We start from the raw sequence: 12,576 nt of genomic DNA, 5'->3' as shown, positions 1-12,576 counted from the left end.
AGGAGGATGATTTTCCAGGGGTGGTGGCGGGAAGTGTAGCGCTTAAGCTTTTGCTTTACACAGACGATATTTTATGATTCGTCTCCGACCCTACTAGATCTATGCCTTCATAGATCACAGATGCTGCTCAGCTACTGTAATCAGCGTTGCCATTGCCCGAGAAGAGCCCAGGGAAGGACAGGGCATCGGCAGAGAGGAGTGATCAGGATTTGAGGTCGCACTGCTCGTTAGTAGATCTGTAGCACCTTTTTTTCAAACCTGTAACCTGTTCCCTTACCTCTTTCTCTTTAAGCTCTCCTTTGTCTCATGTTCCCTGCCATTCTGTTTGTTTTGAATGTTTGGAGCGCATATGCCTTGCATCACAGTTGGTCTGTTGTTCTGATTTTTTATTGGTCGGTCTTTGTTTTTCTCCATTTGTTTATTGTTTTTTTGGTTCTAGCCTTTTCTCCATCAAGAGAGTCTTTCTTTTGTAGTTATTATATATTCTGTTTTCTCCCTCATTAGTTTTTGGTTTTGTATTTTGTTCTTTTCAATAAAGCCCTTTCAATTGCCTTCCTGCATTTGGGTCCTATCCTTCAATCATTGATATAGTGTCCTTCTGGCCCCGCCTGCCGGTAGGCCTTCCCTGCATTTTTGGACCTGGGAGGGCCGAGTTGCTGATCACTGAATATGTTGCAATGCAGGTGACCAAATGATAATCTAAAGATTTCTAAATAAGCCGTTTTAGTTTGTTTCGATACATGCTCTGGGTTGAGACTATCTTTTTTTAATTATTTATAATATGCACATAAATTGTGCAAAATAACTGCAGGAATATGCATTAAGTAATTGGTGTCGATTTCAATTTCATGTTGACTGTAAATACAGCATTTGTGTTTTTAGGTTATCAAAAACAGACTGTGTTATGTGTTTTGGACCCATGGTTCCAGACGGTTATGATGTCTGCGACAATCCCATGGATGACCACATCATCTTTGCCTTGACAGCCTTCAATAATTGTGAGGAAACCAATGCCACTAGTCCCAGTTTCTAGAGGATACACTTGTGGACATGAAGACTCTGCAGGAGCTGGTGTCTAAAACCAGTGTGTGATGCTTCATTAGTGGGAGAATAAACTATCACAGAAGGCCTGACAACCATTCAGAGAGGAAAACTCTTTTAATTACCCGAATCTGGCTTTTTCCAGTTTCAGTGTCATTAACTGATATGTAAGCTCATATTGTTATTCCATCTTTAAGCAAAGTGCAATTACTTTTAAATTGACTAAAGTGCTTCCACAGTAACAATGGATAGACAGAAACTTATATCATAAGAAATATACTTTTGAAAAGGCCTTTAATACTGTATGGTCTGATGCCATATCAGTTCAAGGAGTTCCATGTTGTTTTCAGAGATGGTAAATAGGAGTTGTTATGCAAAGCTATATTGGAGTCATATAGACTTTTTATGAATCACTCTGATGAGAGCCCTTCAGCTTTATGTGGTCAAATATGATTTGTAGATCAAGTTGTTTATTTATTTATATTTGTGATTTATGATCTGCTGTAAACTTTTACAAATAACTGTAAGTTTACACAGACAAAGTCATGTTCATTAAAATAAATAACAGAAGCACTTAGATATAAACAGTAACTTGTACATTTTGCTTTGTTTTTAAATGACAAACAAAGACAGTATACTTCAGATTTTATCTTTGATATAAAGTTAATAAACCCCATCATTGAAAACATTCTGTGGTGCTACAGGCTAAATAATAACTAGTCTGATTTTTTAACTCTCCAAACTTCTTGGAGGCACTTTACAAACTAGAAGCAAGACTACACTGGTTCCTTTTCAGAAGGGTTTATATATGAATACTCTGCTCTGAACATTCCCTTGATTTGCTGATATTCTCCATGGAATTCCACTTCAGCCCTGCTTCCCGAGGAGCTCCACAGGAAAAGTTGAGTCCCTCTGAATACTGTCGTCTTTAAGGCATCCACATCCCTTATCTGGGAAAGCAAACAAAATCAAATCCCAGTACAAAAGTGATCCCACTGTAAACATTTGTATAAAGGAAAATTTCACCCAAAAGGATAATTGTGTCTTTTTTTACTCCCCTTTATGTTGCTCCAAACACAAATGATATAATTTTTTTCTGTGGAACACAAAAAGATACATTTTGAAGAATAATTTTACGCAGCTCTTCTATATACAATAACAGTTCATACAGCTTTTAAGCTCCACAAAAAATACCATAAAAGTAGTCTGTATTATTTGCGCACTATATTCCATGTCTTTTGAAGCCATATGATAGCTTTTATCTGAGGAAATAAAACAACATGCAATGGCAATTATTGACATCACTGAGACTGAAACACCATCGGTCCTGGCATGTGTTGAATGCAACATGCCAGTTTGAATATGCAGTATAGAGAATTTGTTTTTAGAGCTGTAGCAGAATGTAAGATTTTCAATGAATAATGTCACATCCCTTGACGTAATTTTTTGTTTATTCTTAAATTTTTTAAAATTCCAGTTTGTTTCAATTGTGGATTTTTTATATTTATTTATTTTTTCCTGCTTTGTCATCTCTCCCTCCCTCACTTGCAGGCTGATCAAAACCAGTTGTCTGCAATAATGACTAATCAGTCCTTTGTTGGGATTGGATTGTGGGGAGAAGTAAGCAGGATAAAGCCCAGTCAGATCTCCATAGCAATGGAGTTTCCCTTTCTCGGTTCCAGACAGCTGTGGTGGCATATTTTTGTAGTTGATCAGGGTCGTAGTTGTTAAATTTAGTTGTTACAGGCCATTGTTATAAGTAACCTGTTACTTTTGTAAATTGAGGGGTGATCTCTTTGACTTAGAGTTTTACATTTCTTATTTGTTTTTGTAAATATTGTAAATGGTCATTAATATACAGTAGTATGGAGGTTGGTGCCATTTTTGTTGAAACGTTAGTGTTTTCTCCCATTTATAGTGAGAAAGGGAGTTTTCATTTTGTTTTTATGTTCTTTTATAGGTAATTTAATTTCCCCATTAGAGAATATTCTTTCTGTTTGTTATCTTGCCCCCTCCTGAAGCCTTTGAAACTTCCTATTTCTGCTTTTATAAAAGTTATTTTTAAAATAAGTTGACTGTTGATTTGAGTGCTGGGATGGGAGAAGGGAACCCCAAACTTTTTGTTACTCCTCCCCAATCCTAGACTGGGGCAGTTCATAACAATAACATAAATTTTGTTCTGTTCCTCACACAAAGCTGTTGTTTGACTTTCAGAAGACTTGGTCTTTTGGACTGTGGTTTTATGCTGTTGTATGCTTTTTTTTTTTTGGACCTTGAGAGCTGTGGTCACAATGAAGTGTGGTTGTATGGAAAAGAGTTTGATGAAAATTCTTAAAGAATTTACATTTTGTGTTCCACAGATAAAATAACATCATACAGGTTTGGAAGAACATGAGGGTGAATAATGACAGATTGTTTTTGATGAAGTTTTGTTTTAAGTTAGTTACCAAGGTGGATGTACAGTTACTTACCAGTATGTATGTGGACTCTGTATGAGTGGTGTTGTGCACCGACAGCGCTTTGATTTGGATCCTCATAGCAGGTGGAGCGTCAATAAAGACACGACAGCTCTGCGTTTTAGAGAGGGAAGTGGCTGAGCTCTTGATCAAATTCTCAATGTGTCCAAATGGAGAGAACAGCTGAATGTCACACTCTTAAAAGAAGACAGGAGTGTTGTTGAGCGTCACATCCATTCAGATGATATCATTTTAATTTGGTTCACCCATAAATGATCTACTCAATCAATTACTCACCCTCATCCAATCCCAGATGTGTATGACCTTCTGCAGAACACAAATTACGATTTTTTTGAGAAATAGCTCTGTAGGTCCATGCAAGTGAATGGTGATCAGGGACTTTGAAGCTTCAAAAAGCACAAAGGCAGCATAAAAGTAATCCATAAAACTCCAGTGATTAAATCCATGTCTTCTGAAGCGATATGATAGGTGTGGGTGAGAAACAGATCAACATTTAATTATTTTTTAACTATAAATTCACCTCCCTGCCCAGTAGGTGGTGATAGGCATGAATAATGTGAATTGGCAAAAACAAATGAAGAACTCTAAGGAGAAGAGTGCATAGTAGGGGAAGACTGTTTGAATGAAGAGATTTAAAGTAAAGAAAATACTTGAATCTGTTTCTCACCCACATATATCATATCACTTCTGAAGACATGGAATAAACTACTGGAGTCATATGGTTTACTTTTATGCTACCATTATGTGCTTTTTGAGCTTAAAAATTTTGGACCCTGTTGACTTGCATTGTATGGATCTACAGAGCTGAATATATATATTTCTAAAATTCTTTGTGTTCTGCAGAAGAAAGAAATTCATACACATCTGGAATAGCATGAGGGTGAGTAAATGAGAGAATTAAAATGTTTGGGTGAACTATCCCTTTAATGTACAATAGATCAAATCAACATTTCATTCTCACTTAAAGGAAAATTTTACCCCCCAAAAATGACAATTCTTTCATAATTTACATTTACATGGAACAAAAACAAGTTATTAACAAAATGTCCAATCTGCTTTTTTACATGCAATGAAAGTGAATGGAAACAATGTCTGTTAAGCAAGGAAAGGCTTTTAAAACTACTTCAGAATACTTGGAATTTAGTGCATGACTCATGCCCCAGGTCCACATTTACATTCAGTGTATGAGAGAGAAACCCTCGGACATTCCTTAAAACTTAAAACTCCAAAAATGTTACACTGTATTAAGTGACAGAATTGTCATTTTTGGTTATACCCTTCCTTAAAAGAAAATTCCATGTTATATTTCATGAATACACATGTTTTGTTTCTTTTGAGGACATTTGATAAAAATGTAAAGAGTAAGTGTTGTGCTGTGTTTGGAGTGGCTCACCTCCATGGTGGCTTTTTTTGTTCTTTAAGCTCTGATAAAATATCACCGCTCCGTTGCCAGGGGTCAGACGGCTTTGACGCACCAATAAAACATTGGACCGTGATGTCAGCGTTCTACCAGTCGTCCTCTCACAGAAACGCATCAGGATGAGTCTGTCATACAAAGCAATATTGTCCTCTGGAGGATGCACACACACATAAACACAATTCATCATACTAGTACTGCATCATATTCTTATGTCTGGTGACAAATTGAGCTACTTACTTTGTTGACAGTTAAGAGTGCTGGATACAATTTTGATTTGAATAACCTCATCAAGAGGTCGACCAATAGCAAAAATACACCTCCTCTGAGTGACATTGCGTAGATTGATAGTCCCCGAGTCCTGAAGGAGGAGTCGCCCACAAAAACCTGAAGGAGAAATCTTATTCATAGTGTTATGGCATTAATAGGATCACAAAGATGATGTATGGTGGTACACCCCCCAAAAAATCATTGAAATGGTTATTATGTTTGAATAGTTGTTATTAAAGGCTCTTTTGTAGTATTATTTAAGTTATGTTGACAATAGTTGTTTTGTGTGATGACATCATTAGGGTGAACTCTCTTTGTTCAGGTTGGACCCTGTGAACTCTACTTCAGTTCACCTTGCATGTGCAACTGAAGTACAGGTACATAAGCATTTCTGTGGAGAAATAAATGTATTTAATGATTGACACAGAATCGGTTATAATCTTCTTTATTTGGGCTGTGTAATTGTATTATATACATTTTAGTCCATTCACCTTAAATTAAGTTTATTTATTATTATTTTGTTAAAGATTATTACATTTAATTGAATTTTGATTTTAAATTTTAAAGAGTAATCTTAATAATATACATATTTTTTGTTTGTTTTTGAGTATACACATTGAGGATGCTTTCCCCCAAATATTTATATTAGTGATTACTTATGGTGGTCCCCCTAATCCTGAATATCTGATTAAACTCTTTTTTTAAATTATAATTTTTTTTTTTCTCCCAAATTCCCACTAACTAGGTCCTCGTGTTGGCGCGGTTACTCACCGTCAATCCGCACATTTGATCACGTGGCTCGTTGTGCATGACACCTCGGAGACTCACAACATGTGGAGGCTCATGCTACTCTCCACAATCCACGCACAACTTACCACATGCCCCATTGAGAGTGAGAACCACTAATCGTGACCACGAGGAGGTTACCCCATGAGACTTGACCTTCCCTAGCAACAGTGCCAATTTGGTTGCTTAGGAGACCTGGCTGGAGTCACCCAGCACACTCTGGATTCGAACACATGATTCCAGGGATGGTAGTCAGCGTCAATACTCGCTAAGCTATCCGGACCCTCCATCTGATAAAATTCTTGATTTATAGAGATTTATAGTAACTAAAATACACGTAAAGAGATTGCTGGGGACCATATCACAGTAAACAAGATATTTCTCACTTATTAGAAACAAATTTCATGCGCTATCATATTCCAAAATTCACAAAGCAAAGCACTCTAGGGGTGTTTTTAACTTATAACAAGTGAAAAGATTAGCCAGTCATCACACAGATAATTCACAGCTCTTAAAGATACATTAACAAGAACAGCCTAACTCTGGTCAAAGAAGGGGTAAATATTGGCCACGGAAGACTAAATTCTGACTAATTTATGTATAAATTAGGACTTCAGGGGAAAAATATGAAACGTTAAAAACAAATGCTATGCTATGGCCCCTTTACAGTCAACATGAAATGCTGTTTACAACCCATTTAACCAACCTAGTCTCATCGAATGAATGTTACTACAGCTATATTTTTGCAAACTGACTTTTACATGCCTTATTCTATGTTTCGCTGCATTTTACTGGTGAAATGAACACTGGAGACGCTACAACATTTTATTTTCACACAAATCACGAGTAAAATGGCTGACTATGACTTTATAAACACGTATTTTTTGCACTATAGGTTAGGATTAGGCAGGGCCGTAGCTAATGGGCTGAAAGGTAGTAAATATTCTAGGGGCCCACAGGTCCAGGGGGGCCCACAACAAATTGTGAACTGTATTTTATATATGAAAATGGCCAGAGCAAGTCAGGGGGGCCAGAATTCCTTGCTACGGCATAGGTGTTGGTTTAGGTTAAGGATGTCTGTTTTTTCATCCCTCATTTTATTTTAGATCACTATTGGTTAGGTTTATGCTAAAGTTTTAGGTTAGGTAGGTTTTTTTTTTAACTCATTAAAACCTAAAAAAAAAAATCTTGTCTGATTACAATACCATTTCAATTGCTTTTGACGCCCCCCACTGGACATTTCACTGGGAAACTGCAGCTAAACGTGTAGTGAAGCATTTAATTTAGTTTTAGCACAAATGCTGCCATGGTCACATAATGTTCTTAAGACCACGCTGTATTTTGCTTACATAATTAAATGTATTTTGGGATATTAAACAAGGAAAAATGTAGTGTGGGACTTTTTATCCATCTGGAATTGATTGAATAATGAAAAGTGAGTGTAACCAACACACTTGCCACCTAACTGGTCTGTGGTGGTTCTGTTGGCACAGTCATGGTGCTTGCCATCACTTGTACTGTTGGTGCAGTGCCGGAGAAACTTTTCTTCATCTTGATCACTCTGACAGGAAATGGTGTGGTTCTCATAAGCACACTTGTGGCTCTCCATGTCTGTTCCCCTCCATGGGGCTCTATTGTCTGGGTGAAAGTGCTGTTATGCCCTGGTGTAGAGGTATGGGATGAGGAACAGTCAGGACTATGGCAGGCCTGGATGGTGATAGGTTTTGGCAAATGGAGGCAAAGCAAAGGACTAACTGGAAAAGGGCTGGATGGGCCCCTGCAGGACACAGTCCGAGACTGGATCCCATAACCACATGATACTGAACACTATTAGATATGAGAGAGAGAAACACACAATAGATTGAGAAAAGGAATTGAATGACAGCAACAATGTACAATCATTTTTATATAAACGTACTATAATTTATAAACATATGGGAAATAATTTCTGAGTAGATCTTTTTATACTACTTTTTGTACTTTTTATTTGAATTATTTTTGGAAGAATATGTACCAGAAAGTGGTCAAACAGTATAACCATAAAATGAAATTCTGACAATTACAATATATGTAGTTAATAGCGTTGATAATTTATGTTGATACATTACCTCACTCCACTCATGCACGTCCCAGTTGAAAGAACACACCTGTGTGAAGCATGGTACTGTGATGGGAGGCTTCTTTTGAGACTCACACATTTTCTCCTCCACCACCATCTCTGCACCTCCTTGATACTGAACACACTTGACAATCCTCACAGCTACACCCATCCCGCAAGACACTGAACACCAGCCCTGATCACCCACCTGCCATCTGCAGAGCAATAAATAGAAAATAAAATACAAAAATTTGCATTTTTGCATTCTTGGAGTGTTTTTTGTTTGTTTGTTTAATTGTACCAAAACCCACTTGAAAATCCACATCAATCTTTACCTTTTTCATAAGTGCACAAACTACAATCCCATGAAGCACTGCGAATGACGTAATCAAATAAACAAATATAAAACTTTTGATTTTAAGTTGCTGATTCTACATATATAAACAATAGATTTAAATTCTATTGCAAAATAATCAGATATTTGCAAATATACAAGTCTCTCTTGCATTCACAGTGTGTCATGTGTTCGCTGCAGAGCTCTTTAGATGCACTTTGTTTGTCACGATTTTCTGATTGGTGGATCTTTCTCTGTTGGATTATGGGTAGTGTTGTTCCTCATGATTCTCTTATTAACCATGATTTTTAAGCAATAAAGTTGAAATAACATGGACTAGTGGCTTCAACAGAGGCATATATCATATAGCATTGATGAAAAACCTCTGAGCTCATGTCTGGTCTGTCTTAAAAGGTTTAAAGTTATTGTTAAAAATCAATTTGCCTATGGAGAAAATGAATGGGATTTTTCTTCCGGAACTGTTGCACTCTATTGAAGAATCACCCATCGCTGGCCGGATAGACACAGTCAATTGTAACTGTCAGTCTGCTCAAATATTCAATAGAATCACTTTGTGTATTTATGAGGTATTTTACCTGGCAGGACAGGCTTCAGTATTACACTCCACTACCTCTGCAGGTCTGGGTAAAGACTGACAGGCACTGTCTCCGACTACCATTTCCAGGTTCCCAATCTGAGAGCAGTACAGCACTCTTCTCACTACACCTCCCCCACAAGACACACTGCACTGTCCCTGTATGTAGCGCCACCTAATGTATACAAACACCATGTACATCAGGTTTAAAAATATGCAGTGTCTATGCCATCTTTCTGTCTAAGTTAGAGCTAGTTTAAGCACTGTTTGCTTACGTCACGGGACACTGTGATTGGCTACAGGGCTGAGTGTATGGCTCTGGTTTATTGGTACTGTCACAAAGGAACTCTGGGACATCTAGTCGTGATTGGTGATCCATGCAGGAGAACCATACCTGCTGTGATCCTGCGTAAAAGCACAAGTAAGCACAATTATGCACACACACGATTAGAAAGGAAGTGTTCATTTAGGTATTTATAGCTTGCTGTAACAGAAAGCACTCAGTTGTCTCATTTACCTTTCCCACAGGTCTTTGAGCATTGGCCAATCACAGGGCTCCAAACATAAACCGGCACCATTCTGGACCGGGTCATTAAAATATGGGAATCTGTATGGGTTAGCTGGGCCTTGACAAGACATATAGATAACACATTACTGGAAACATCTAGATAATATTATGTAACCATTGTTATTTTGGACAACAATTAATTCTGGTCCTCTAATTTGATAGGACAATTGCCATTCAAATAGTGCTGTTATTTATTACAGAACTGAGACATGTCATTGTTTGAATCACACCATAGTATCACAGCTTATATCAATTTAAAAATCTACATGGATCGAGGACATGATCAGATCATTATTCCAGGACTAGTGTGAATGTTTCAATAGTACTAATTTCAGTGCTAAATGTATTTTTATATTACCTTTTTTTGGGTATCCCAGCCAACAGGACAAACGTCGACCACACAGGGAACATGTTCTGAGGGTTTGGGATCAGAACACAGGCTGAGATCAACCTCAGAATCAGATCCATGACGGGACTGGACACACAACACTGTTCTCTTTGCATCCCCAGGCCCACAAACAGCCGAGCACTCACCAGCCTCTGACACCTGCCATCTACAACACCCACACACATATATACTTCTTTGAATATACACACACAATGGCAAACTTGCAGACAGTCTCCATGTAGACTGTCCAAGCCATATAGCTTCAGTGAGAAAAAGATTTACGTTCAATGAACAGACTGTTCAGATTTCTGAATTTATTGTAATTAATTGTCATATTAGTTTATGAGTATTGCGGTGCCGTGTCGCATCCTGTGTGGACAGACAAATTGCCAGTTGGTGTAATCTTATAGCATCTGGTTAGGACACAGTGGAACTTCAGCAGACTTGGAAAATAGAGCCGTAAGTCGTATGGCCTACTTTTATGATACGTTTAACACGTAATAATCGAATTAAATATGATTCCGTTAATACTCACACACTTCTGCACTTTACCTGGCAGGACAGAGTTGGGGGTTGCAGGTCTCAGCAGTTGAGGGTTTAGAGTCAAGTGTACACTCTGTGTCAGGTAGCTCCACTTTTACAGTACCCTGCTTCTGAACACAGGTTACAGAGCGCACTCGCTCTCCCATATCACAGGGAGCGCTGCAGGGTCCAAACTCACCTAACTCCCAGCTGCAAGAAAATGTACAAATGAAACTACTGACATATAATGAGTAGTTTTATAAGGCCATGACCCAACCGGTGCCCTCAACATAGACTCAGCCCTTGAGGTAGTAGACACTTTAGTGACACTCCGTACAGTGAATTCTACAGTGTAGGCTTCAGGTAAGGACACAGACACTAAAGCTGTGTCCCAAATAACACACCATACACTCAGCCATGTATTTTATTAATTTTGAAAGTGTTATTTCCTCCAAAATGAAACACTATTTACAAACATTTTGCCAGACCAGCATCGCAGCCAGGTAACTTTGCCCTTCCGCTATACAAAAGACAAGCGTCGAGCACTTAGTTTTGACGGTTGAAGAAGTATATCCATCGGGTATTCGTAGTACACTTCATTTGGTTGCATTTTCAGTGTTAACATACCCAGGCCCGCCGACAGGGGGGGACAAACGGGTCTGTTGTCCCGGGCCCAGGGTAGGGGGGCCCAGAACTGGGCCCTCATTAAATTATGGAATAATTGTTAAAAAATAAATAAAATAGGCATATTTGTGGAAAAAATATCTAATATTTGAGTTACATAAAAGCTTTTTATTTGTTTTCTTCCTAATTGTCCTTGAAATAGTGGTCAAGAACCCCCGCCCACCCCCAAAACAAAAATGGTTTGGCCACTGATCAAAATTTGATGTTGTCATTTGATTTGAAGTTCAGTAGGCTAACGTTACGATCAAAATGTCCGGTCATCACAAGTCTGGTGCTCAGAAAAGAAAAGAAAAGAAAAGAAAAGAAAAGAGAAGAAGGGAAGAAGAAAATAGAGGCCTTCGAGATGTCCTAAACAAATATTTTAAAAAAGGTGGTGACGGAGAAGCTGGAACTAACGTTAGTAAAGTCAACGTAGAGCAAGGTAAGAAACAGCGCAGCCAACGTTTATGAGTGTTGTCAAAGACCCGGTACTTCGGTACCAAGTCGGTACTAATTTTGTTTTAAACGTCACGCCACGGTACCAGGTTTTCTCAAACCCGGTACTTGATGCGCGTGCATGCCCGAAGCGCGTGCAGTTGCGTCCTCTTCATAAAAGTGCTGAGACATTGCGACCGGCGGTGCTGCTGATGTGGTGGCTGTAAATCCACTTGTTGATAAGAAAGGAGGAAAGAGACACATATGGAAATATGTTGGATATTAGCTCATAATAGCGACGCGGCGCGCTCGTTTTTACAGGCGCGCAAGTTCATTGTTGCATAGCAACGACAGACGCCACGGGAGAGCACGCGCTTGTGGAAAGGAGAAAGCGGTGCGAACTGCGCTCTCCTTGATGACGAGGAAGTATTAGCAAAGAATTCATTGATTTCTAGCCCTTGCATTAGCTTTACTACTAGATATATTTATGGAGATGAGAAATAAAAAGCCGGCTGAAATGCGTCACTGTTGGCATCGGTGAACAGATAATGGGCCAGATCCGAGTCTATTTTTGCTGCGCTGCTCATGCATAATTAAAAGTGAAAGCACACTTTTGATGGACAAAAAATAAATATGATTTCACACAAAAAGTGCCCAAAATGCACAGATTTTGCATGTCTAGTATGTTTTAACAAGAACTGCAGTAGGCTATGTCAGAAAAAAAATGAAAACATTTATAGAAAATGTACCCATTTAAACGTGTTTTTATTATTCAGTTTGGGTAAAAGTATATGGTGTTTTATAAAAAAAAAAAAATGGAAGTCTGCTGTAAAGTGGTTAGAACAACGGAATCGGCTAAAATCAGAATTGGCCTAGAAAATTGTAATTGGTGCATCTCTAGTATAAGAGCCTGACACAACACGTTATCTTTGACAGAAACAGTTGAGTTTGGTAGCTCTGTCAGAGAGGAAGAACAGAGGAG

General features: G+C 38.3%; 1 protein-coding gene across 1 annotated transcript in view; it reads right to left on the bottom strand.

The window, feature by feature from the left end:
* Positions 1 to 1,137: 1,137 nt before the first annotated feature.
* The window catches only part of adamts13 (ADAM metallopeptidase with thrombospondin type 1 motif, 13), a 33,404-nt gene continuing 21,965 nt past the window's right edge, over positions 1,138 to 12,576 (bottom strand). The window contains exons 21-31 of the mRNA XM_052108893.1: positions 10,527 to 10,706; positions 9,945 to 10,140; positions 9,536 to 9,644; positions 9,294 to 9,423; positions 9,020 to 9,193; positions 8,100 to 8,304; positions 7,458 to 7,818; positions 5,176 to 5,322; positions 4,912 to 5,088; positions 3,513 to 3,694; positions 1,138 to 1,991 (exon numbers count right to left, since the gene is read on the bottom strand). Coding sequence (XP_051964853.1) covers positions 1,818 to 1,991; positions 3,513 to 3,694; positions 4,912 to 5,088; positions 5,176 to 5,322; positions 7,458 to 7,818; positions 8,100 to 8,304; positions 9,020 to 9,193; positions 9,294 to 9,423; positions 9,536 to 9,644; positions 9,945 to 10,140; positions 10,527 to 10,706 — 2,035 coding nt within the window. The 3' untranslated portion in view covers positions 1,138 to 1,817. The remainder of the gene's footprint in view (positions 1,992 to 3,512; positions 3,695 to 4,911; positions 5,089 to 5,175; positions 5,323 to 7,457; positions 7,819 to 8,099; positions 8,305 to 9,019; positions 9,194 to 9,293; positions 9,424 to 9,535; positions 9,645 to 9,944; positions 10,141 to 10,526; positions 10,707 to 12,576) is intronic.

Source organism: Xyrauchen texanus, chromosome 37, assembly GCF_025860055.1.
Source record: "Xyrauchen texanus isolate HMW12.3.18 chromosome 37, RBS_HiC_50CHRs, whole genome shotgun sequence".
Taxonomy (NCBI): domain Eukaryota; kingdom Metazoa; phylum Chordata; class Actinopteri; order Cypriniformes; family Catostomidae; genus Xyrauchen; species Xyrauchen texanus.
Note: the sequence above shows the minus strand (reverse complement) of the source record. Positions and strands in the feature narration are given on the sequence as shown.